At 46.6% G+C, this 25,122-nt stretch overlaps 1 protein-coding gene across 12 annotated transcripts in view; it reads right to left on the reverse strand.

Moving 5' to 3' along the window:
• Positions 1 to 25,122, reverse strand: part of TRIM2 (tripartite motif containing 2) — a 154,212-nt gene that overhangs the window by 5,840 nt on the left and 123,250 nt on the right. For 11 of the 12 annotated variants that reach the window (XM_056119194.1, XM_056119193.1, XM_056119191.1 and 8 more), the window contains exons 4-11: positions 22,968 to 23,119; positions 21,329 to 21,509; positions 19,771 to 20,494; positions 13,590 to 13,693; positions 13,189 to 13,356; positions 6,534 to 6,714; positions 5,454 to 5,524; positions 753 to 893 (exon numbers count right to left, since the gene is read on the reverse strand). In XM_056119194.1, the coding sequence (XP_055975169.1) occupies positions 753 to 893; positions 5,454 to 5,524; positions 6,534 to 6,714; positions 13,189 to 13,356; positions 13,590 to 13,693; positions 19,771 to 20,494; positions 21,329 to 21,509; positions 22,968 to 23,119 (1,722 nt within the window). The remainder of the gene's footprint in view (positions 1 to 752; positions 894 to 5,453; positions 5,525 to 6,533; positions 6,715 to 13,188; positions 13,357 to 13,589; positions 13,694 to 19,770; positions 20,495 to 21,328; positions 21,510 to 22,967; positions 23,120 to 25,122) is intronic. The other variant, XM_056119188.1, reaches the window with a different exon arrangement.

Raw genomic sequence — 25,122 nt, forward strand, 5'->3', positions numbered from 1 at the left:
TTGCACAAAACCAAAACAAACCAACAAAGTACATGTGTTGGGTCAGAGAGCTAGTACAGTCGGTAAGGCGCTTCCCATGCTCACAGCTGACTCCGTAGGGTTCCCAGGCACTCCATATGGTCCCAGCAGCGACTCCTCCCTCCCTCCTTCAAACGCAATGTCCAGCCAAAGGTTGGGGACCATTGAGCAAGCTAATTGCCAGCCGGTTGGGGAGAATAAGAAACCAGAACGCCTTGTTTGACTGCTTTGGGCCAGTGCAGAAATCCCCCCCGAAAGGTGTCCAACCATTGTTCTCCCCTTTCTCTTAAGGTATATAGACCTTGTCTTGTCTTTATATGTCTTGTCTTTTCACACGGCTCTGTGTACTCATTCTCCCTCTAGGGGCTGTCTGGTGTGGAACGGGTGGGGTTGGGTGGACTGTCACAGTCGGCTGTCTTGCTGGTTCCTCGGACCCAGTGTGTTAGAATGACAAGGGATCACGCCTGGCTGGGCTCCAGGAACCATATGTAGTGCCAGAGATTGAACCCAAGTCAGCTGCATGCAAGGCAAGTGCCCTACCTGCCGTACGATCTCTCCAATCCTCATGATTAGATTTTTCTATGCCAGCTTCCTTAGTCTGGTTCTTCTGGTGAGGTTATCTATGGTTTTATGATCTAACCAGTGAGGCTTGGAAGGCATGCGTGGGGGATGGCCCAGTTTTACCTTCAACCAATCCCACTTTCTCCAAGTAATAAATTAGCATTTTCACCTACCTGGATCCTGCTGTTGCCCCAGTCAGCCACGATGATGTTTCCATTGGAGTCCACGGCCACGCCAGTGGGAGCATTGAACTGCCCGTTCCCTTCTCCATTTGAGCCAAACTTCAACATGAATTCTCCTTCCTGATTAAATACCTGTATGGAGATTTTAACATTGCTTCAAATGAAAACAGTGGCGTAGTCTTAAGAATTTTAAAAACATCTCTCTGAGCAGGTTACTTTTAACAAGACCTATGACACAGATATTCTTTTTATAAAAGAATACTGGCAGAGGTACTGGCAGAGGGACAAAGCCACGCGGGTTCCGGGGCCGAGACCTCCAAGCCTACTCGGATTGGAGTCGAGCATCTTCCACCCAGATCCTCCAAGTTCCAGTAGGCAGGGGTCACACCCACCACCTGGCCCCCTGGTGCCGTGTAATCCCATCAGCGGCCAAGACTCAGAGACTATAAAATCCAGATCCTGGAACCGCGCGGCCGCATTCAGGGCCGCGTGACATCTTATCAGGACTTTTTTTTATGACATCTTATTGTCTCATTCCTACTTTGGACAAACTTGCAGGCTATCGAATGTAGCCTGCCCACAGGGCAGAGTCTGGCAAACTCCCCGTGGCGTACCAAATATGCCAAATACCAATAACAATGATGGGTCTCATTCTCCTAAAGAGCCTTGAATATAATCTCAGGGCTAGGATGAAAGAGACGTTACTGGGGCCTGCTCGAGGCAATCGACGAATAACAGGATGATGAAAAAATGAAAAATGAAAAAAATAGTACAAACTAGGCTTTCATATCACTGTGGTTTTCCAATGTATTAAGTCCATAGGATATACTGGATATTTCAAGTGCATCTCTGGTTATTAGATATTTATATTAAAATATACTCCTTATAAATGATGACATATAAACAAATATAGGGTGGTATGAGTAAGCAGAGCTATACTTTTCAGGAAAATTCCTTCTGCCTTTAAATAGCTAAGTTTCAAGAATGGATATTGCGTTCCTTACAGAAAGGGTGATCACTCAGAGTTGAATCAGTTTTCTGTTAGGCTAGCTGAGGGGATGGGGAGTGAGAAGGCGGCTTATATATTCTGAATGTATTTTAGGTAAATTAAGAGTTTATAGATCCAAAGGGAGACCGTTGGGAATGAAGAGGGGTGGGCAGAAGATGTGTTAAAAAGAACAAAGGACCTTTTTTTTAATTCCGTTTTTTGGGTCACACCCTGCGATACACAGGGGTTACTCCTGGCTCATGCACTCAGGATTTACTCCTAGCGGTGCTCAGGGGACCATATGGGATGCTGGGAATCGAACCCGGGTCGGCCGCGTGCAAGGCAAATGCCCTACCCTCTGTGCTATTGCTCCAGCCCCTAAAAAGAACTTTTACGCAAATGCTCTAGCATGTGATTCTTCTGGGCAAGCAAAAGACTGTTGTGGTTAATCAAGCTTAAGCTCATTGTTTGCTTTTGGGGCCACACCTGGCAATGCTCAGAACCAGTCCTGGCTGGTTGGGAGGCTCTATGCCATGTTGGGATAGACCCTAGGTGGGCCACATGCAAGGTAAGTGCCTTACCCACTGTTCTCTCTCTCTCCAACCCCATCAATTATTTAGTGTTACCATTTACAAACCAAATAGAGACGATTAACTTAAGAGAATTAAAATCTGATTATGTGTTTAATGATTAAAAATATATAACTTTATCCAGGCCTATAATTCATCACCTGGACTCAGATGATGCTTAATGGCTTTGCAATGTCTCCAGGAGATTACTGACATTTTTTATTATCATGTTGGCTGCGTGTGTAGATATATTCACAAATTCATTCTCATGGGGGAAGGGGGAAACTACGAGAATAATGGTTTCTAAATATAGAGCCGAGAGTTTATTATAAAACAGGCCCAGAGCCAATTTTAAGAATGTCCTCGGGATTTTTCAGACTCTATTGTTTTCCTCTCCAATTCCTAAAGGTTAAAATGTCTCTCTTGTAAGTACAGGAAGAAAATGAGGCACATCCATGTGTGACGGCTAAGCTTACTTGACGTGAGGAGTTATGATCACTTCCCGAGTTAATGACACACCTGCCAAGGAGGTATGACCTGTTTGGTTCTTTGGAAAGGACAGCCAAGAACAGGCTTTTACTATGACAGCATGTTTTCTAAATCCTTCTGACTGGAGAGATAGTACAGGGGTTAAGCCCTTGTTTGGCTTGTGGATCACCCCAGTACAATCCCTGATGCCACAGAGTCCCCAAACACTGCCAGGAAGTCCTAAGTCACAGTCTTAGGTACAATAAAGCGATCTGGTACCAAATAAGTGATCATTCCTGCTGGGGATTAGGCTTCGCTGGCTTTGTGGTCTGGCAGCTCTATGGGGTTTCTTTCTTACTGAATGCCCCTATGTTTAAATAAATGTGTCCTTTTACAAAGTGAAAGAAGGACAGCAGTTTTAGCCTGTTATAGCTGTGCATACCCACAGGACAGCAAGAGTCCAGCCCCCACTTCCTATCTCTCTCTCTTCTCAAAGGCTCCTACTCTGCTGTTGACTTTTCCCATCGTCCTCAAGACTCCTCCCTTAGGGAGGGTTAAAGGGGGGTTGGGGGGGTGTGGACAGACTCTACCCAAATGCTGCAGAGACCAGAAGGCAGCTAGATAGCAGCTGCTGTGGCTTCCTTTCCCCTTGGTCCCATCCTCATGGCCCACCATGGCTCTGGGACTTGGTATCCCTTTAACAAAGCTCAGGGATTTTCCTTTCACTCAGGCTTAAGATTCTTCCAGGAAACAGAAGAGCAAGTACCTGTAGGTGATATAAATCTGATCCCTTACCCAGCCATTCCACTTATCACCACTGATAGTATCTTTTTGAGTTTTTTGTTGTTGTTGTTAGTTTTTGGTCTTTTGGGCCATACACAGAAGTGCTTAGGGCTTACTTCTGGCTCTGTGCTCAAGGATCCTTCCTGGAGGTGCTCAGGGGATTGGAGTGCCAGGGACTGAATGGGAGTCTGCAGCATGCAAGGCAAGTGCTTGAACCTCTGCCCCTCCTTTTATTTTTTTCACCAAACATTTTGTTTCAATGCCAGACAAATTACGGTTTGCTATTTCCTCAATAGCACACCACAAAGGTTGAATGTTGCTTCCCTTTCAAGTTAAGAACAGCCAGCATGATGATAATGCAGCTCGTAAGGTGTGTGGCTTGCACGTAACTAATCCAGATTCTATCGGCAGCACCTCACATGGTCCCCTGAGCCTGTCAAGAATGATCCCTGAGCACAGAGGCAGGAGTAAACCTTGAACACTTCTGAGTGAGGCCCAAAAATGAAAGGAAAAAAAAAAGTAGATGGGCAAGTAAGAACACACTGTATAATTAGGGGGAGGAAATAATGTTTCCTAGGTAATATTAACTGTATGAAAGCATCAAAAACTATAAAATATATTCTCGCTCAGAGTGCATGCATGTGTGTTGCCAATGATTGAACTCTGGGTCAAACACATGCAAGACAAGCATTCTACCCACCAAGCTATTCTTGTCAAAAGTATGAAATATGTGATAGGTAAATATCCTGGGACAATTTTCCCACCTAGATCTACTGTAGCATAGTTTAATATTGAATTTTGTTTTAAAGGCGTGATGCAGAAAGTTGGAAAAATGATCTAGTCTTAATTTACCGAACAGCCACAAAATATTGTGGCTTCAGGAAGTGCTTTTCTTCCAAGTTGAAAAGCAAGTGGCCAAGTAGTTGCTTTTCAATTAACTTTCAAGTCATCTCCATTCATACCTGTTTCAAATTAAGAAACCTATTGTCATCATGTTTTGTTCAATTTTGGGTTACTGAAGGCTGTATTTTTTATTATGGAGAAGCAGCAAAATATACTCTTCAGGCCAACCACTTTAGGTCTTAAGTATGTTATTTATTACACCATTTCCCCCTAAATTGGCACCTCCATAAATAAAGTGAAAGTAATAATAATTAAGGGGCTGGAGCAATAGTACAGAGAGTAGGATTGCTTGCCTTGCATGCAGCTGACCCAGGTTTGATCTCCAGGACCCCAAGCCTGCCAGGAGTGATCTCTGAGTGCAGGGACAGGAATAACACTGAGCATCACCCGGTGTGGCTCCATTGGGGGTGGGGGATGGGGGGGAGTAATGATAATTCATCTGTACTTGTCTTTTTCCTCTAACCTGTTCTGCTTAACACAACACCCTCTAGTTCCATCTGTGTCGTCCAAAATAAAAAATAAATAAATAAAAGGCACCTTTGCATGTAGCTACACATTATTTCATATATTATGTATACAAGGAACAACTTCTTTATCTGCTCTTAGTCACTGGCCACTTAGATTGTTTCTAAACATTGCAAGATTGAATCCATATGTGGTGTATAAAGTAACAAAGTCAGGCCAGAGGAATTGTATAGCAGGTAAAGCGTTTGCTTTGCACGGAGAGAGAGAGAGAGGAGAGGAGAGGAGAGGAGAAAGAGGAGAGAGAGAGAGAGAGAGGAGAGAGAGAGAGAAGAGAGAGAGAGAGAGTGAGAGAGAGAGAGAGTGTACTTGTGTATAGGGAACAATGGACAGTGGTGTGGGGTACTGGTACTGGCTGGTGGATATGGTCTGGCTATTAATACTGTATCCCTGAAACAATTTACACTCTTTAAGCCACTGTTACTCCCATTAAAAAATAAAGTTCACTATTGATAGTACCTTGACAGAATGATTATGGAAATCTGTAACAATAATCTCATTATTGCTATTTACAGCTGCAAAATGGGGACCTGCAAAAAAAGATAGGAAAAGAGAGATAAAAACCATAGCCACAAAAATGATAACAACACAACAGTTACAAAACTTATAATAGAGGAGCCTAATTTTGGAAACAAGAACAACGAATCAGTTCGCCACCAAGAGAGCCCTGGGTTCGGTGCTGGCTCCACAGAACATGGGGGTCTCAGTGTCTCTGCACTGTGGCCTTCTACCCTGAGTCCTTGAACCTTGAGAAGCTGAGGGCTCCAGCAGCCCCAGTGAGGTGGAATGAGTAAGCGTCAGAATTCATTTTCCATGCCCCATCTGCCAGGATTCCCCCAGTGCTGGTTTTCTGTAATGTTCTCAGCTTCTGCCCAGGAAAAGGCATGGGAACTCTTAGCATTGGGGGAGAAAGAGAGACTCAGGGATGTCACTTATTAATTTTTTTTTCAAGGGGAGCAGAAAACCTTCACTTATTGGGGGTGATCTTCAGAACCTGGCAGAACTGGAAACAAAGCAATAAGATGATGCAAATTAAGGACCCGAAGCATCTTTTCAGAAAGAAAACAGAATCAGTGGTTTTCCGCCTCGGCTCTTGCAGATGTGAAAACAAAGGAAGCTTGTGGCTGCAAGATGATGCACCGGAAGGAACAGACACTTTCCTGGACTCAGCAAACCCCTGAACCCTTCCGAGTCACCTGGACTCTGTCGGGGAGGCTCTCAGCAGCGAGCGACAGTTGGAGACACTCCGCTGCTCTATATTTTGCTTATAAAAAAAAAAAAAACTTCTCTTAAAATCCTTGTCTTATCTGATCTTAACAGGGCGAGACTAGACTTAGGAGCTGGAGGTTGCCATTCGCCACCCCCCGCACCCCAGTCCTGCAGACCCACTTCCGCAGGAGGGGTTCCCCAACGCAGCGACCCATGCGTGAGCGTCGGTCCTGCCCCAGTGGGCGCACTGGGGAGGAGGCATCTGCGGCATGCGCCGGCTTCATGCAAACGTGAGCAGAAGAGGCATAGAAAAGGGGGTGTACGTATTACCATCGAGTGTACCTGCAAACTGCCTGTCCCCATTTCCTCGGCTACCAAACCTGGTGACTATCTTCCCATTGGGCTGGAAGATAAACACGCAGCACGCCTTGTTATCCACCACAATTATGTGCCCGTTGCGGTCCACGGACACTCCTTTGGGACCCATCAACTTTCCAGATCCAATTTTTGTCTGTTAAGGGTGAGAAAAAAAAAAAACACAGGAAGAAAACGTGAAAGATTGGAACATTTAGACAAGACTTTAAAAAAAAAAAGAGTCAGCTCTTGGTGTTCAATAGTGTTCAATCATGTTCATCAATTTGCTCGAGCAGGCCCAGTAAAGTCTCCATTGTGAGACTTGCTGTTACTGTGTTTGGCATATCGAATACCTCACGGGTAGCTTTCCAGGCTACCCGAGGAGGAATCGAATCCAGGTCGGCTGGGCTGGCTGCGTGCAAGGCAAACGCCCTACCATTGTGCTATCGCTCCAGCCCAGGTTACAATGAATATATAATATATATCTATAACTATAAACCTCTCCCTCACACACATTCTTCACAGAAAATGAAGACCCAGCCCAGAGTCTCTCTTCTTAGCTTCTGGGCCAGACCCAGTGATAGTCAGGGGTCACACCTGATGGTTCAAGGCTGTCCATATGAAACGCTGGGATTCTGGTCATGGCTGCAGCTGCATGTAGGTGACTTAACCATTACACTACCGCCCTGACCCACAAACCCAGTGACCCTTCCATTTAAGACATGTACTCTACCTGTGACTGAGTTACAACCCCTGTTCATATGTATTTCTTTAAATGTCAGAAAAAAACCCTGAGGGGCCAAAGCAATAGTGAGGAGGGTGAGCACTTGCCTTGCACATGGCTAACCCCAGTTTGATTCCTGGAACCCCATATGGTCTCCCAGGAGCCCTGCTAGGAACACTGCCCTGAGCACTGCTGGGTGTGACCCCGAGACAATACAAAAGCCAAAAACAGTTTTAGTAACTTTCAGTAGCATTTCAGATATAGATATTAAGCAAAGTGTTTGATGGAAAGTGTAACGCATATTAGGCCATAGTTGAAGGAAGCTATAATTGATGTTATTTTATATTATAATTAAATCTGCTACTAAACTTCACTGGAATTAAATTGATTCCAGCACTGTGATTCCAGCATAATAGCACACTTTTTGGTGCCTAATAAGGTACTTCACTAATAGTTGTTGAATATGTTCATTTAAAAATGAGAATTACTATAAAAATAATATAATTAAAAAGTTAGCATTATTAAAGGATAATCTTGAAAACACACCAAGTCTTAGCCCTCTTATTTTCTAATTAGTGCTATAGACAAATACAACGTGAGCTTAGATTTTCTAGTAGCCATACCTAATAAATAGAAACAAGGAAAACCAATTAAGTACATATTGCATGCAATTCAATATATCTAAAGGTTAATATTTCAACATAATAGGAAAATTCTCAATGACATAGCTGGAAAATTCAGTGCAAGCTTTGTACTCAGAGCACAACTTCTGGCAAGTCCCATTTCAAAAAGTTGACAGCTTCATGAGATTCACAGCTTTTATTTTTTATTTTAATTTTTTTTTAATTAGTGAAACACCATGAGGTACAATTGTAGACTTATAAACTTTCATGTTTGGGTTTCAGTTATACAATGATCAAGTACCCATCTCTCCACCAATGAACCCAGAAGCCCTCCCATCGCCCACCCCCTCCCACCCTGCCCCACCTCTATGGCAGGGCATTCCCTTTTGCGCTCTATTTCCTTTAGGGGGTTGTGGATTGCAATAGAGGTATTGAGTGACCTTCACAGCTATTTTTAATGAATCGAAAACTCCACATACTTCTAAGATCTAAGTTATGCTGTCAAATTCATTTTTACATATCCCCATCTTGAGCCATGACCTGCTTCATTAATCATCACCTTGAACTCAACCAGTGTGAAACCAAATGAATCACCATATCTAGTATGAGAAAAGAAAAAAAGAAAAAGAAAACCCAAACTATCACCTCCTGATTTCTTCATTCTCTCAATAGGTCATCATGGTTCTTACAGTCATGGATCAAGATTTCAGAGTGAAACTCATTCTTTTTTCTGCCAGTTTAGCCAGTTTAAATGTCAGTTTCCTGCTCTACAAGATGGTGACAACGAGAGCTATTTCCTGGGCTGTAATGATTTCAATGAATAAGGGCAAAGGCCAGACACAGGGCAGGGGCCCCAGAAACTCTTCCTCCTTTTCACCCAACTCACCCGATACCAGGGCCTTAAGAGTAACTTCTTTCTCCGTAGGGACATAAGATGTGTGAAGGCTTTACCCAGGTGGGGATTCAGACTTCGTAAGATCAGCTAGCTACTCCTCTAAGTTTATAAATGACAGAGATTCACATCTGATCTCCTTAGAACAAAGACACACATTTACTTAGGAAGAAAACAATAGAATTCATTCAAGGGAATCTGTCATACAGTTCTGATTCTAGTTCTGCAGGGTAGCCCAAAGATCAAAGAAGCCGTAACATAATGGCTTGTAAAGAAATGGTAGACTTTCTTTCATGTCTGAATGGTAGATATGTCAGCAGAGATCAGAAGGAAGAGCACACTCATTATTAAAACAAGACTATTTACTCCCTTTCATTAGAACACTGGTTATTACTTAGAATGACTCAGTTATATAATACCAAGTGGATGATAATTATGTAGAATAAACAGAAAATAAATCACAGGGTGAGAACTAGTGCAGTTCTGGGGGGAAAAAAAGACTTCATTGTTGACCCAGAATCTTCTCACTTCCTTTTCTTCTCATCACTTTTGGCTTTGCACATTAGATTTGCCCCAGGGAAATAAAAAAGACCATTTTACACCTGAACCCTGTGGAAATATGGATAAATGCCAAGGTGCACTGATGTTACAGGTTTATCTTTCCGGTAATCTGGTTTATTTTACTGAAATGCATCAAAGAAAATTGGGATATTCGTGCCTATGGCCTGACCTTACCCTGATGAGTTCCCATTACACACTAAAGTGTTCACCACTTGGGTTTGATAAACACCTAGAGCAAAGGAAAACAAAAATCAAAGTGGAGGAGGGAGCATACTGAAATTCTCTCATACAGTCTCCCAGTCCACTAGGGGGCAGGAGAGTTCTTTAATGTTTATTCCAATTCCTACTGATAATATCCCAACTGTGAGAATGCAGATGTCTCAGGAAGGGTATCTAGTAAAAGAAAAAAATCAGAGCCATGGAATGAAAAAGGCTGAACTCAGGAATCCCTTCGCTCTTAAATATAAAGACCCATTTTATTGTTCAGTCTGTTTGATATTCAATATAATGTGTTTCACTATGTTTGCTACAAGTCTTCTGTTTCAATACCTGTTTGAGGAATAAGAGCTGCCCATTTAAATGGGCAAGTCATGTTTCTTTGTTTTTTTAAAATTTTGGGGCCAGGGGCTGGAGCGATAGCACAGTGAGTAGGGCATTTGCCTTGCACGCGGCCAACCCAGGTTCGATTCCCAGCATCCCATATGGTCCCCCGAGGATCAACAGGAGTAATTACTGAGTGCATGAGTCAGGAGTAACCCCTGTGCATCGCCGGGTGTGACCCAAAAAGTAAAAAAAAATTGGGGGGGCCATGCCTGGAGGTACTCAGAGGTTACTTGTGGCTATGCACTCAGGAATTATTCCTGGTGGTCTCAGGGCACTGTATGAGGTCTGGGAACTGAGCTCAAGTCAGCCGTGTGCAAGACAAGCGCCTGATCTGCTGTACTTTGCTTAGGTCCACAGTCATGACGTCAATGATGCATAAAGCAGAAACAAATGGGCTGTCTCCTAACCAAATGGATATTTTCAAGGTCACTAATAGTTTTCATTCTCTTGTTGTTAAAGATGCCCTATGTGGGCAGCTGATATTGTAAATAAAATCACAAAAAAAAATTAAGAAGGGCTGGAGCAATAGCACAGCGGGTAGGGCGTTTGCCTTGCACATAGCCGACCTAGGTTCGATTCCCAGCATCCCATATGGTCCCCCAAGCACCGCCAGGAGTAATTCCTGAGTGCATGAACCAGGAGTAACTCCTGTGAATCGCCGGGTGTGACCCAAAAAGAAAAAAAACACATAAGAAGGGGAGGAAGTTAGAGACTTAGAAAAGCAATCGACCTTCTCCTGTGTACATGTCCCTCAGATGGAGTCATCAAATTTTCAGTGGGGAAAAAAATTAGGGGCCATTGAAAATTTGTGTGAAATGAAAACAAAAACATTGAGGTGTTCTCTTGAACTGCTAAAATGCTGCCCCATACAGAGCAGACAGGCTCAACCTGAGGGTTAATAGCCATGTTATGTCACTAAGGTGACTGTAGCGATACATTCCTGCAGTAAGAGAATGACGATATGTGAACTTTGTGTCACCCCCAGGATCTCAGAATGCATTGCAAACCGCATCATCAAGGAAATGATGGCAGCTTCCTAAGGCCAGCACGAGCCCCTGAGGTCCAAATCATCACCCATCAAAGATGACTTCAGTGAGGGCAGGATTATCGGGGATTATTAAAGGGAAGGAAGATGTCTTGCATGTCTATTTCAAACAAGGCTCACACAAAATCCAGAAAATCATGTTTAATCCTTACCCCAAACCAATTAGACGTTTCAAAATCCCAGTGTATAACAGGAACCAAGGAAGTTAGCCAATGGTCCCAAGGCCAAACAATTCACAAGCAGAAGAGCAGGATTCTAATAAGTTGGGTCTTTGTTGACATTCATATCATCAACTTCCCGGGGGTCTTTTGGTCTGGATTTGTGCAGTGCCAGGGTTTAAACCCAGGGCCCCACACACGGGAGGCACACCCCAGCCATTCGCCATTCCCCGCGAAAGGCTCGGTTCTGTTAGGTTCTGTTAGGGAATGTCAAGGTGGGTCCTCTCCTCTCTGAAGAGTATGTAATCACCAAGCGACTAGGAACCCTGTGGCTCTGCATTTGGTGGTCTCGGGCCGCTTCCCCACCTAGGACGGCTGATGCCATGAGTGGACAAAGGAGGGCAAGGCTGGTTGCTGATCGGTTGCCGTTTATTCCATTCTCCCGCCCGCGCCTGTTCCAATCTCACTAAGTCCCTCATTCCGATCTCCTATTGTCTCCCTCTCTGGACACTCTGGCTCCCACTTGCCCCCTTAGTCTCTCTCTAATCTCTCCCCATCACTCCCCGGCCCCCTGCATCCGGAGTAGCAGCCACGCACCCAGGTCCCATAGCACAGTCAACATACCAAAGCCCTTCCTGATCCTCTTCAGCCAGGGGATCAGGCTCAAGGGCAAAATGCCACTTCGGGTTTATTTTTTTCTCCTTTCCTTAGTTTAATAACTTAATTAACATCTTAATTCTACTTCTTAATATTAGTTATTTTGTATGGACACAGTAAGAGATACATTAAGCTTGTAGGGTGGTTCTCCTGGGGACATTTTGATATAGATCCCAGACAACAGTGCTAAGGCCAGATTAATTTTTCCTAACCCTAGCAGGGTCCTAATTCAGTCATTACTTTTGGGTTCATGACAGAATTTGTCCATGACCATGCTCTTAATTTATAGTTAAGTATTACGGCACTTTGGTCCGGCCTGTTTCGATGCCAGGGTAGCTCACAGATTGCCCTGGGTCGATCCATTCCCTTGTTGGGACCTTGCTTTTGGGGTCCTAGGAAGTAAAGGCAACTGAGGCTTAAGTCCAGAGAACAGATGCCCAGGACTGAATATCATTCAGTCAATTAACTCTTAAGTTACAAAAGCATAGCATTAACTGTCTTCCTGTGTCTATGCAAAAAGGACATTGCTCTCAACAAACTGTGCAAAGGACTTAAGAAGAAGAGAAATGCAATATTTACAAGTTAACAGAGTCTGATTAGGAGAAAAAGGTGACTGACCAGTTGGGGAAGCAGAGCACAAAGAAAGAGGTTACAGATAAACATAGAGGAATGGGAGCACTGCGATGGGTGTAGCCCAATAAACCTAAGCTCCCTCGGGCAAGGCAGAAAGGACAAACCAATGTTATCCTACAGAAGAGCCTTTGCCATGCTATAATGCTCTGGAGCTCCCTGTGAGTACAGAGCCACCAACATATCCTTGAGACTGGCTGAGCGAAGAAACGTATCTGGAGATGATTTCAGCAAGAAGTGAGTTTTTCGAGATAAGACAGAGATCAGGTGTAAAAAGGGAGGAAGAGCAGAGTGGACAGTGCAGCGGCATTTGACTGAGCTGGTCAGCACCAACCGGTAGCAACCTCTGCCAGTCAGTGCCAACCCATACAAAGCTGTGTCAACCTATGCCAGCTGGTCCCGGCAGTGTCAACCACACACACCTCTGTGTGCAAAGAAATGTGCCCTTGACATTTTCTAAGACTGCAAACCTGCAGCAAATCAAACTTTGATTGAAGTCGGGGGGAAATACCCAAGCTATGTAAGCACTTTACAATATGCAGTCACATTTAGGATGCACAGAAGGAGACTTAGGAGAGTATTGTGGCATTCAACTCATAAAATCTGGAAATAAAAAATGTCAAGATGTCTTTGCAGAGTTCAGTTGGAAGACTGTCTTGATGTTCAAAAGAGAAAAAGGCAACCACCATGTGTTTGCTCTTGACCGTTTGTTTAGTGGGAATTGGCATTTCATCTTACCTTAAACTTCCCGTCTGAAGAGAAGATGCTAACCCACTTATTATCATAATCCGCAATGATGATGTCCCCACTGGGATGGACCGCCACACCCGTGGGCCGCTGCAGCTGCCCAGGGGAGCGTCCTCGAATGCCAAAACGGCTTTTGAACTGTCCGTCATTGGAAAAGATCTGTAAAAGAGATGACATTCACTGGAAAGGGAAGGTGCAAAGAAATCAGTACAAAAGAAACAGCCAAGGACACCAGTCCTATGTAGCAGGGGCCAGAAGATGTCAATTCTATCAGAGAAAATGCAGACGCCCCTGTGTGAACTGCCCTTCTATTCCCACTTGAGACTCAAGGAGGAGAGTGGGCAGCTACATCATCCATATACGTAGTTGAGGATGTACAAACAGGGCCTTACCTGCACACACTGGTTGTTACTGTCTGCAATTAATATCTTCCCACCAGTCGAGGCAGCTACTCCTTGGAGATTTGTAAATTCTCCTTTATTTCTGCCTTTGGTACCTAAAATTAAAGAGAAGATCTCAGAAGTTAAGCAATCTGAAGTCCAGGTTAAGGTTGAAGTTTTCCATTTCAGCTAATGTATGATTCAGAGGGGGCCGGGGAGACCGTACAGTGGGCAGGGCACTTGTCTCCTATGTGATCGACCTGGGTTCAATCCCTGGCACCTCAAATGGTCCCCCAAGCATTGCCAAGAGTGATCCCTGAGCACAGAGGCAGGAGTAAGCCCTGAGCACTGGCGAGTGTGACCTCCCAAATAAAATAAAATAAGAAAACCAAGCTGGGAGATAGTCTAGCACCTGGAGTGCTTTCCTGGCACACGACCCACCCAGGTTCCATCCCCAGCACTATGTGGTGCCTGAGCATCAGCAGTTGGAGCCTCAAGGTTCAGCTCTGGGGGTAGCCCTGGCACTCAGGGCTGTGCCCGTGCTCGACACACAATCCACCACTTAAACTATTTCCCCAGCACCTAGAACATGTTATGCTGAAATGCCCAGAGTCCAAAAATTCATAAAGTTTGTAATTCTCCCCTGCCAAAAAAAAAAATTCCAAAAGTTAGAAATAATTTGGAATTTTTATTAAGATTATTAAGAAATTCAATTCAATCAATAAAAAAGCACCCCACCCAGGTATTCTAAATACGTAACTGAAACTTGTTCTTTCATAAGAAATAAGTATATCATAAAACATTTGAAACACATATAACTTTTTCCCATCTACTTTGATTGAGAGAGTTCATTTGATAGATACATCTTGGCTAGTAAAATGAGTAACACCAGGTTCAAAAGAAATGATAAAACAATCTGGCCACAATTTCATAAGGTAATTAACTTGTTTTCCCTAGATGTTAAGCTAGCCTTTGAGGCAGGAAATGGATTTTCAAGCTAGTAGCTTCTCTTTGCACTCCCTGGTCATTTCAACCCCTGTTCCAGGAGAGAAGAGAAATCACATACGCCCCTGGTGTGAAATAGCGAACCAAAAACTACAATTTCCCTCCAGACCTCTGCACATTAAGGTGAAATAGAAAAGTAAATGCTCATTGGATCTGCGCTATGCAGGGCAGTGAAGCTGAATCTAACCAAGCTTTAACAAAGCAGGTGTGTAAAAATATTTGCTGTGGGCTGAAGAGGTAGAACAGGAGGTAGGGCGCTTGCAAGTGAGAGACCCCAGTTAGAATTCCTGGCACCAAATATGGTCCTCTGAGCACCTGGAGTGATGTCTGAGCCCGGGGTCAGGAGCACTTTCAGTTGCAACCCGAAAGACACACCGTGTTTGCTTAATGAACAGAGACCTGAAGGGAGCGATAATAACTGAGTAAGTGAGAGCTTGTCTGACATCATGGGAAATTAAAGTGGGCCGTGAAATCATCACTCTTAAACACACTTTCTCACACACTCCCTCTAGCCACCCGGTAGGTTCTTGGGATTCATCTTAGCATTCCTCTTCAGAGACAAGAATTTGAAACTAGACACATTATAAAGGCATTAAAAAGACAGTCAAGAATAAAATCTGGCTCTCCTTTACGTAATCTTTGTGTGTGGGGGTGCATGTGGCTGGGCACGGGGCTTACTCCTGGCCTGCACTCAAGGACCCTTGTGGGGTGCCAAGGATTGAACCTGGTTGGCCATGTGCAAGGCAAGTGCCCTATCCGCTAGACTATGTCTCAGGTCCACATCTTTTTTTTTTCTAATCTATACAATATTTTTTCCTTTTTTGCTTTGGCTTTTGGTCCACACCTGCTTGTGCCTGGGACGCTACTCCAAGTCTAGTGCTCAGAGGTCTAGGAGATGTCCCAGTCAGAATTCAGGTTTTTTGCATGTAATGCATGGGCTCAGGAAGCTGCTTTCTAATCAGACTTCAGATCAGTTTTGTGAGTGAACGATGACTGCCCTCTGCCCTCACATGCATCCTGTTTCCATCATAAAGTTCCTTAGAAAATTCCTGTTTGAAATTACCGGGTTGGGGCTGGAGCGATAGCACAGCGGGTAGGGCGTTTGCCTTGCACACGGCTGACCCAGGTTTGATTCCCAGCATTCCATATAGTCCCTCGAGCACCTCCAGGAGTAATTCCTGACTGCAGAGCCAGGAGTAACCCCTGTGCATCCCCGGGTGTGACTCAAAAAGAAAAAAAAAAATGAAATCGCCAGATATTGGAACCATTTCACTCACTCAGGTGTGAGGGCTCCCTGGGACCCACCTGCCCTTACATTCTGCAACCGAACACAGGGCCTGGCATTCTGCGTACCTCAGCAGCAGGAGTTTTTAGGCTGAAGCGCACCAGGAGTGAGCACAGAGTCCCAACAATGACCTCCCCCGCACCGGGCACAGCATGCTCTCCCTCCTCTCAGATCTGAGGGAGGGGACTTGCAAAGGTGTGTCAGGGAAGAGATGTTTTGTAAAGTCTGTCAAGTCTCTGCACTCTCAGAGAGGCCCTTGATATGGCCCTCTGACAGACAAGCAAACACCCTGTTCCACAAGAACAAAGGAGCGTCTCATTGCCCGCTCCTCACAGGCTCAGTAAGGTATGCGGGGTGAATGACAGACTTGGACACGAGTCAGCTGTTCATTCTTTCCCTCCCCCCCACATCCTCTGGCTCGCTTTTGTTCTGTGGCTTTCTTTTGGGTCTCTGACAAAACCAACTCGGCTTCTAGGCAGTCCGCCTCTCTGGCTGGCCAAAACCAGAAAAAAGCATCACTGCATCTCAAGGAAACAGCCCCCATGCTGGACGCGCTTTCCCTACACCCACTCAGAGCTGCTTCCCTGCACAGTATCAGGGTGACACAGTGACTCATTCACAGCAGGAGGTATCAAGTGTCTCAAGTGTGGAAAACCAGGGTCGTGAAGGACACCTGAGACAAGGGCAAGGGCTGCTCTCCAGCAGGCAGCTGCACGGGCCGGCGACACAGCACAGTGGGGAGGGCACCGGCCCTGCACACGGCCGACCCGGGTTCGATCCCCGGCATTACTTATGGTCCCCCGACCACCCCTAAGAGAATTCCTGAGTACAGAGCCAGGAGTAACCCCTGAGCACCATTGGGTGTGGTGCCCCCAAAAAATGAAAACAAAGTAAACCAACAATAAATCATATATATATATATATATATATTTGCTTTTTGGGTCATACCCGGCAATGCACAGGGGTTACTCCTGGCTCTGCACTCAGGAATTACTACTGGCAGTGCTCAGGGGACCATTTAGGATGCTGGGACTCAAACTTGGGTGGGCCACATGCAAGGCAAACGCCCTGCCTGTTGTGCTATTGGTCCACCCCCCAAAATCATAAATTTTAAAGAATATTCCATTTGAACAGGGTGACTCATAAAAATATCAATTGATCCAAGTTACTTTATACAAAGGAATAATCCAATCACATGCTGTATAGTCTGGGATCTACCGAGAAAGTAAACAGTTTAAAAAACAAAACAAAACATCTACAAGAGAGATGTCCTTCTCTCCCGGAGGGGGTATAACATGACACTCACCATAACCCTGCCGCCGGACCCTGAGCCAGGCTGTTTCATTGGGGCACCCCGGAAGGCGGGGGAGACTCCTCCCCTCCCCAAGGGACCCAGCCCCGGTAGCTGAAAACCTCCAGAACTCAACTGCCACCATGCTCACGGCGGCTCTCCACACGCTCAGGCCAAGCCTCACCCACGAGGGAACCTATTCCTGGACACTTCATACCACACACCCTACCCATACTCCAAGACTACCACACTGGATGGGGTTCAAAGTAGGAGGCAACCAATCTTAGAAGGAAATTTTTTTTACAGATATATAGATATAGATATACAGATATATATATATATATATTTATATATATATCTGTGCGTTGCTGGGTGTGACCCCCAAAAAAAACCTCTATGAGATAGTTCATGAGTTAAAGTACCTTATACATATATATATATATGTATATATATATATATATATATATATATATAAGCACACAAGGCTCAACATTTAACAACCAGAAGAGCTTAATGGCCCCTCGGTGAAATACAACAATCTTCATGCTCTTCCCACTAAGGAAATTTTTTTTGTAGCATTTTCAGCGGTTTTTCATAACAAATAATACAAAATAAATTATTTCGGTACTGCTTTGGAGCAAGAGTTGGGGTTCAGGATGGAAACTTCCAAAATATGGTGGTGGGAAGGTGTAATGGTGGTGGGATTGGTGTTCGAATATTAAATGTGATCAAATATGGTGAACTACTTTATAAAATTTTTAAAAATTAAATTAAAAAAATCTAGGGGCTGGAGCGATAGCACAGAGGGTAGAGCGTTTGCCTTGCACACGGTCAACGAGGGTTCAATTCCCAGCATCCCATATGGTCCCCCGAGCACCACCAGGAGTAATTTCTGAGTGAAGAGCCAGGAGTAACCCCTGTGCATCGCTAGATGTGACCCCCCCAAAAAAACTCTATGAGATAGTTTATGAGTTAAAGTACCTGACTAGCATGAGAGAAGCCCAAGCTAGACATCGTGATCCCTGGTAACACCACCTGCACTTCAACTGGCCTCCTGAGCACTACCAGGAGTGATCTCTGAGCACAGAACCAGAAGAAAGCCCTGAGCACTGCTGAGGGTGCTCCCCCATCGCCCTCCCCCGCCCTCCCCAGGCCCAGGCAATAAATAAATCAAACAAGGCTATTAGAACCCCAAATCTCTCTTCTAAAGCTCCAATCTCTTATAAGGAGCCTCTGCCCCATTCCAGCCACTCCCTTATCTCAGGTGCCACCCTGTTCTCCCTCCCTGGGGGCTGTTCTCCGGCTACACACCCCTGGAGGTGCCCCAACTTGCCACCACCGCGTCCCAGCTGCCCTGCCCTGCCAAGGAGCAGCCAGGGAAATGCAGTTCTCTGCCCATGGGCAGCTCCCGCAGGCTGGTTTCCAAAGCTATCAGACAGCGCTATCTCTGTGCCTCTGGGTCAGGCCAGGAAGGCCTGAAATCCATTCCCACAGGGGTGAGGGAATCCCCATGGGGGCACGGAGGGAGGACTCCCCAGAAGCCCCTTTGAAAAAGTGCAGATCTCTCTTGTTTGTTCATTGTAGCACTGTTTACAAAAGCTAGAATCTGGAAAAAACCTGAGTGCCCGAGAACAGATGACTAGTTAAAGAAACTTTGGTACATCTACACAATGGAGTACTATGTAGCTGTTAGAAAAGATGAAGTCATGAAATTTACATACAAGTGGTACTACATGGAAAGTATCATGTTAAGCGAAATGAGTCAGAAAGGGAGGGACATAGAAAGATTGCATTCATCTGGGGAACATAAAGTAACAAAATAGGAGACTAACACCCAAGAATAGTCGAGATAAGTACCAGGAGGTTTACTCCATAGCTTGGAGGCCAGCCACACACGCTAGGGGAAAAGGCAGTTCAGACAGAGAAGGGAGCACCAAGTAAAGGGTGTTGGGAGAATCCTCTCAGGATGGGAGATGCATGCTGAAAGTAGACTATAGACTGAACATGATTGTCACTCAATGCCTCTTTTGCAAACCACAGCACCCAAAAGGAGAAAGAGAACAAAAAGGAATGTCCTGGCAGGGTGGGATGGGGGTACGGGGAGATGGGAGAGGGATACTGGGATCAGTGGTGGTGGAGAATGGGCACTGGTGGAGGGATGGGTACTCGATCATTGTATAACTGAAACCCAAGCACAAAAATTTGTAAGTCTACAACTGTACCTCATGGTGTTTCACTAATAAAAATTTTTTAAAAAAGAAAAAGTTCAGATCTCTGATGTGATTTTTTTTTCTCATTATCTTGCCTCCTTTCCGTTGTTTCTGCACTGAGGAGGTAAGCACTTGTCCCTTACAGAGACAAAGGGAGGGAGGGGACAGGAAGGGGGTGCTGAGAAGAACCCTAGGACCCCAGAGAAGCCTGCCGAAGCTCACATAAGCAAAGCCCGGGAGGCGGTGCCCCTTGCCATGGACCAAGCAGCAAGTGTCCCCCTACCCACCCCCCACGCCTGGCACCTGCAGCCCTTCCCGGGGATCCCAGTTAACAAACCAGGACCTTATTAGCTGGGGTCTAGCCCCGCCGCCGCCGCCGCCGCCGCCTGCTTTCTTCCTTACCTACTCGAAAGATCAGATCGTCCTCGATGGGATTCTCTTTTCGTTTGCCCGTGCTGTACATGCTGGCCGGTCTTTTCACGGCTTTCTGCTTCACGTGGCCGCTGCCGGGGGACTTGACGCGCCGCTTGACGCCCTCGGTGGTGGGGGACACGTCGGCCGAGCGGATGACCTTGAGCTTGAAGGGGCTGCCCCGGATGTGCTGGTCGTAGAGCCGCAGCGAGAGCGTGAAGTCGCCCTCCTTCTGCACCGTGTACAGGAACTCGTAGGTGCCGTTCTTGTTGTCCAGGATCTCGCCGTCGGCCACGCTGCCGTCGGGCGTGCTCAGCTCGGCCGTGAGGTAGGCGTTGCCGCTCTTGCACAGCTCGCCGTCCTTGTCCTTGGTGGTGATGGTCACCGACATGGGCTGCCCGATGATGGTCTGCCGCAGCCCCTCGCCCGTGGCCACCGTCTCCGAGGCCACGGCGTTGGTGGTGAGGATCGTGCCCAGGTTGTGGATGGACTTCTTGAGCCCCTCGGTCTCCACGATGAAGTCCAGCTGGTCGTTCTCGCGCGGGTGCAGCGGGAAGTCCTGGTCGGCCAGCTCGTTCAGCTTCTCGCTCATCTGCTTCTTCACCAGCAGCACCTCGGTCTCCGTGCCATGGTTGAGCGCCTGCGCCGTGAAGTTGCTGCAGCTCTTGATGCTCTCCTGGCCCTCCAGCAGCGTATCCAGCTGCGACTGCAGGACCTGGAGCGGGGGCGGGCAGGGCGGGGTGAGCCCGAGCCGGTGCCCTGCGCCACCCCACCCCCACCCCGGGAGACGGGACCCCTGGGCTTCACCTGGCCGCCGAGCCAGCCACCCCCGAGCGTGGGGGTCCCTCCAGGCCCGGCTGCCGTAACGAAAGCACAGGAGTCCGGCTCTGCAGCCTAATCCCAGCTTGCACGCCCCGGTGTCTTTTTTCCTCTCCCTTCCGCCCCACCCCCAGCTCTCCTACACGCATATTTCCTGGGTCATGTGTCTCTGACAGCCGCCAGGAGCCAGCCCATGGCTACGCCTGACATCTGAACCCCAGTAGTTCCTCTGTCACCACCTACAAGAAACAGAAACCAGCGCAAAAAAAACGCTCCACCCTGCAGAGCAGAGGCTCTGCATGCCCGGCGTGGAGGAGGAGGAGGTGGCGGCGGCTGCGACAGGGGCTGGGACGTGCCGAGTGGAACAAAGTCCACAGTCAGGGTTGGCTGGGAAGCTGACTAACAGGTTGGTGTGGGAGAGAGAGTAATTAAGAGACTATTAGACATTGTAATTAAGGGAAGGAACACAATCCTGTTTAACCTGACATCCTGAAAGCATTACTTGAGATTTCTGTCCTGCCTTGCATCCAATTATATGGGGGTACTGGGGCACAAAAATCATAACGGTGGTGAAAACAGGAAGGAAAGAAAAAAAAAAAGATTGATGATGCTGAGCTGAACTAGACTGTGGTGCATGAGAGCAGAAGGGAAGGACCCACCAGGGTCCACTGCGGCCGCCCAGTGTGCCCGGAGTACCCCAGCGCGCATGTGCGGAGGGTCCGGGTCTTACTTTGTGTTTGAGGCCGTAGTTGACCTCCAGTTCCATGAGCAGCACGCTCTTGCGCACGTTCAGAGTCTTCTGGAGCTCGTCAAAGGTCGAATGGATGTCATCCACGATGCTGGCCTTTTGGTTGGTTAACTGATGAATGATTTCCGAGATGAACTGCAGAGCAGAATCTATTTCTGGGAGCCTGGGGTGGGGGTGGGGGTTGAGGGGTGGAGGGGAGAGTTGACTGTTAAAGTATCATTATTTAACAACAACCTGGAAAGAATGAAAAACTGACCTAAATGCCAACATTTCTCCCCAAACACTGCGTGTTTCATCATCCTTAAAAAGGGTGGAAGAACCAGGTGACTAAGACAGAGCAGAACTCTTGCTTTTGAGAGAGGAGACGGGAAGGGCCCACTTCTGGTTTATGCTACTACAGCCAGCTCACTTGAATAAATAAATGATGGTCCCTCTCATCATTTATGAGGATAAACCGGAAGTGCCTCTATCCCACTCATATTCTAAATCAGGCATTTTCAACCTTGGCACCATAATATTTGGGCTGCATAATTTCTGGTTACAAGGAGAACTGTGCTGAGCGCTGTAGTATCTTTACAGCACCCTGACCTTTATCAGACGCCAACAGCATTCCACTACCACTGGAACTACGACCCCCAAAATGACATTAGGCATTTGCAATTTTTATTTTTATTTCTTTAGAGCATAGATATCAAGACTGAGAATCAGGGGCTGGAGCGATAGCACAGTAGGTAGGGCGTTTGCCTTGGACGCGGCCAACTCAGGTTCGATTCCCAGCATCCCATATGGTCCCCCGAGCACCGCCAGGAGTAATTCCTGAGTGCATGAACCAGGAGTAACTCTTGTGCATCGCCAGGCGTGACCCAAGAAGCAAAAAAAAAAAAAAAAAAAAAAAGACTGAGAATCAATATTCTAAATATAGTGCTCTATCTTTTTTTTTTCCGCAGTCACATGAAAGATTGATCTTTGGGGCACTGCTGGGGATGGAAGCCAGGTTTCACACATGCATGGTAAATGTTCCACTGCTAAGCCAGCCCCCCAGCCCCTTCCATGAAAAATTCACCCAAGCTATTTCCTGGGAACTGGTTGCAAGTTAGCAAGTTCTTTTACTTAGGCTAATCACCCTTCTTTTCACTATGACTACTGGGGGGAAGATTTACTGGCTGTTGCTTTTGCCTCTCCGGGCATTCTCACGCACAGCACGGAGGAGGCTCTGTTCCTTCATTTTCCGACCAAAGGAAAAGCTGGCAGCTGAGGCAGATAAGGGACTTTGAGTAAGCAAGGCTTGGCCCCACTGCTCTGAGCTCACTGCTGGCACACAGGGCTGGACGTCAAGAACAGCAGCTCTGGAAGCCGACAGAGAGCCTGCTTCGGTGGAGCTCAGAGAGTGCCTTTCTTGAGGGCATTGTGTTTGTCTAATCATCTAAGAAGGCTGAAACAAAGATGGCACCAGAGCTCTTTGAAATTCTAGCCAAGGGCTAGAGACGGGCTTCCCTGATCACTCATGAGCTTGAGTCTATGAACCTGCCATCAGGGGAGGAGCATGATGGGAGGGTGGGAGACAGATAGTGGGACACGGAGTCTGGTACACGGAGTCTGGTACACGGGCAGGCGTGCACACCTTTTGTTAACGGAGTCCAGCTGCACCTGGAGCGAGGCCTTGTGCTGTTCCACCACATCCTTGAGGGGGACGGTGGGGTGCTCTGCGTGCTCCCCCTCTGTACACTCCCGACACATGGCAGTCTCGCAGGACTGGCAGTAGAAGTCCATCACCTGTGGGAAACACAAGGTCAGTTCCCAGGAGCTCAGCGCTCGGCCCTCCCCTCTCTTCTCTCTGCTCATCCACATGGTCACATGAAGCTAGGGGACCTGGGGAAAAGGAAAGAGGAGCTTTACATAGTGACTAGTGTGGTGGTGGTGGTGAGAGAGATGCACCTGTGACATCACATCCGCTTGCGGTGCCTCACAAAGTGATTTGCTATCTGCGTATCTTTTGAGTGATTGCCACAGTGTGTCCCATGAATATCCATCCCCCTCATCGTTATAAAATTTTTTTTTCGGGGCTGGAGTGATAGCACAGCGGGTAGGGCGTTTGCCTTGCATGTGGCCGACCCAGGTTCGATTCCCAGCATCCCATATGGTCCCCCAGGCACTGTCAGGAGTTATTCCTGAGTACAGAGCCAGGAGTAACCAACCCCTGAGCATTGCCGGGTGTGACCCAAAAGGAAAAAAAAATTTGTTTTTCTTAGGATGACGATATTTTTCTTATTTTGAAGAAACTCCCAAATGAAATAGAGTGGTAGTATAGGGGTTAATAAGGTGCTTGCTGTGCCATGGGGCTGACCCTGGTTTGGCCCCAAGCACTGCATGGTCCTTTGAGCATCAACAAAGTGACCTCAGAGCCCAGAGCTGGGAGGGATTCCTGAGCAAGACTGAGTGTGGCCCAAACCCTTCCCCCCCACACAAAGGAAAACCTTCAACTATGCAATAGGATATTTTTAATTGGGGGGGGGGGGAATAACCACCCGTTGCTCAGGCGCTACTCCTGACAGTGCTCAAGGGACCATACATGGTACTAGGGATCAAACCAGGTTTGGCCTCATGCAAGGCACATGACTTATCCCCGTACTATCTCTTTGGCCTGCAATAGTGAACTATTAACTACAGTTACCATGTGATTCTCTATGTCCCATGGTTTGCTTCTTTTATGACTGGAAGCTTGTGCCTTTGGCGTTCGTTAGTGGCAGAGGATTGAGTTTATGTTCAGGTCTCAGAGAAGACCCAACAGTTACTCCTGGTCACAAAACAAGCGCTCCCTTAAGGTGGCAGAATATAGGCTAAGGTGCTCAAATCCTTTGGACTCAGTGTCCCTTAACACTCTAAAAAATTATTGAGCACCCCAAAATACTTCAGGGAATGATATCCATAACCACTTGTCATGTTAAAATAGAAACGGAGAGCTGTCGAGATAGGACAGAGTGAAGGCCTTTGCCTTTCATGCCACCATCCAGGGTTCAATCCCTAGTACCACACGTGGTTCCCCAAGCACCACCAGAAGTGACCCCCAAGCACAAGGCCAGGAAAAAGCCATATGTGGCCTCCAAAAATATTTTTTTAAATAATTAATTTACTAATAGCAGTAAACCCGCTCAATGTGAACACAATATAATGTATAAAACATAACTATTTTGCAAAACAGAACATTTTGTGAGAAAATATAAATCCCTGTTGTAAATCTCTTCGATGTCTGACTTCATAGAAGAAAGTTGGTTCTGCATTCTATCTGCTGTGATGACATACCAGTCTCTGGAAGATTCCAGTGGATGCTCGGAAGGAATGAGAGTGAAAAGGCAGCATGTCTTAGTATCATCGGTAAGACCTTCTGGGTCCCCTGTAGATGCTGGGATGTAGGGGAGTTCTTGGATCACAATCTGAGAATGGCTGGTGCCCAGAGAGAAGACAGCTAGAGCAATCAATGTGTCCTGCTTCCCCACATATTCAGCTGAATGATACAGGCCACTGACTCAAACTCACTGTGCCTCCACCTTCCCTCTGACTAGGGAGGCAATTGGAGCAACCTACTTCATGGGGCTCTCAGGACCCAGCAGGTTAATATGCACCAAGATCCCTGATGATGCCCGACGCTCCCTCAGATGCTGGGATGATGCTTCACATTCCTGGTGGGGCTCGGGGGACCATATATGGTACCAGTGATGGAACCTGTGGCAGTCGCATGCAAGGCATGCCCTTACCTGCTGTACTATGACTCTGGCCCT

The sequence above is a fragment of the Sorex fumeus genome, unplaced genomic scaffold, assembly GCF_029834395.1.
Source record: "Sorex fumeus unplaced genomic scaffold, SorFum_2.1 ptg000039l, whole genome shotgun sequence".
Classification (NCBI taxonomy): domain Eukaryota; kingdom Metazoa; phylum Chordata; class Mammalia; order Eulipotyphla; family Soricidae; genus Sorex; species Sorex fumeus.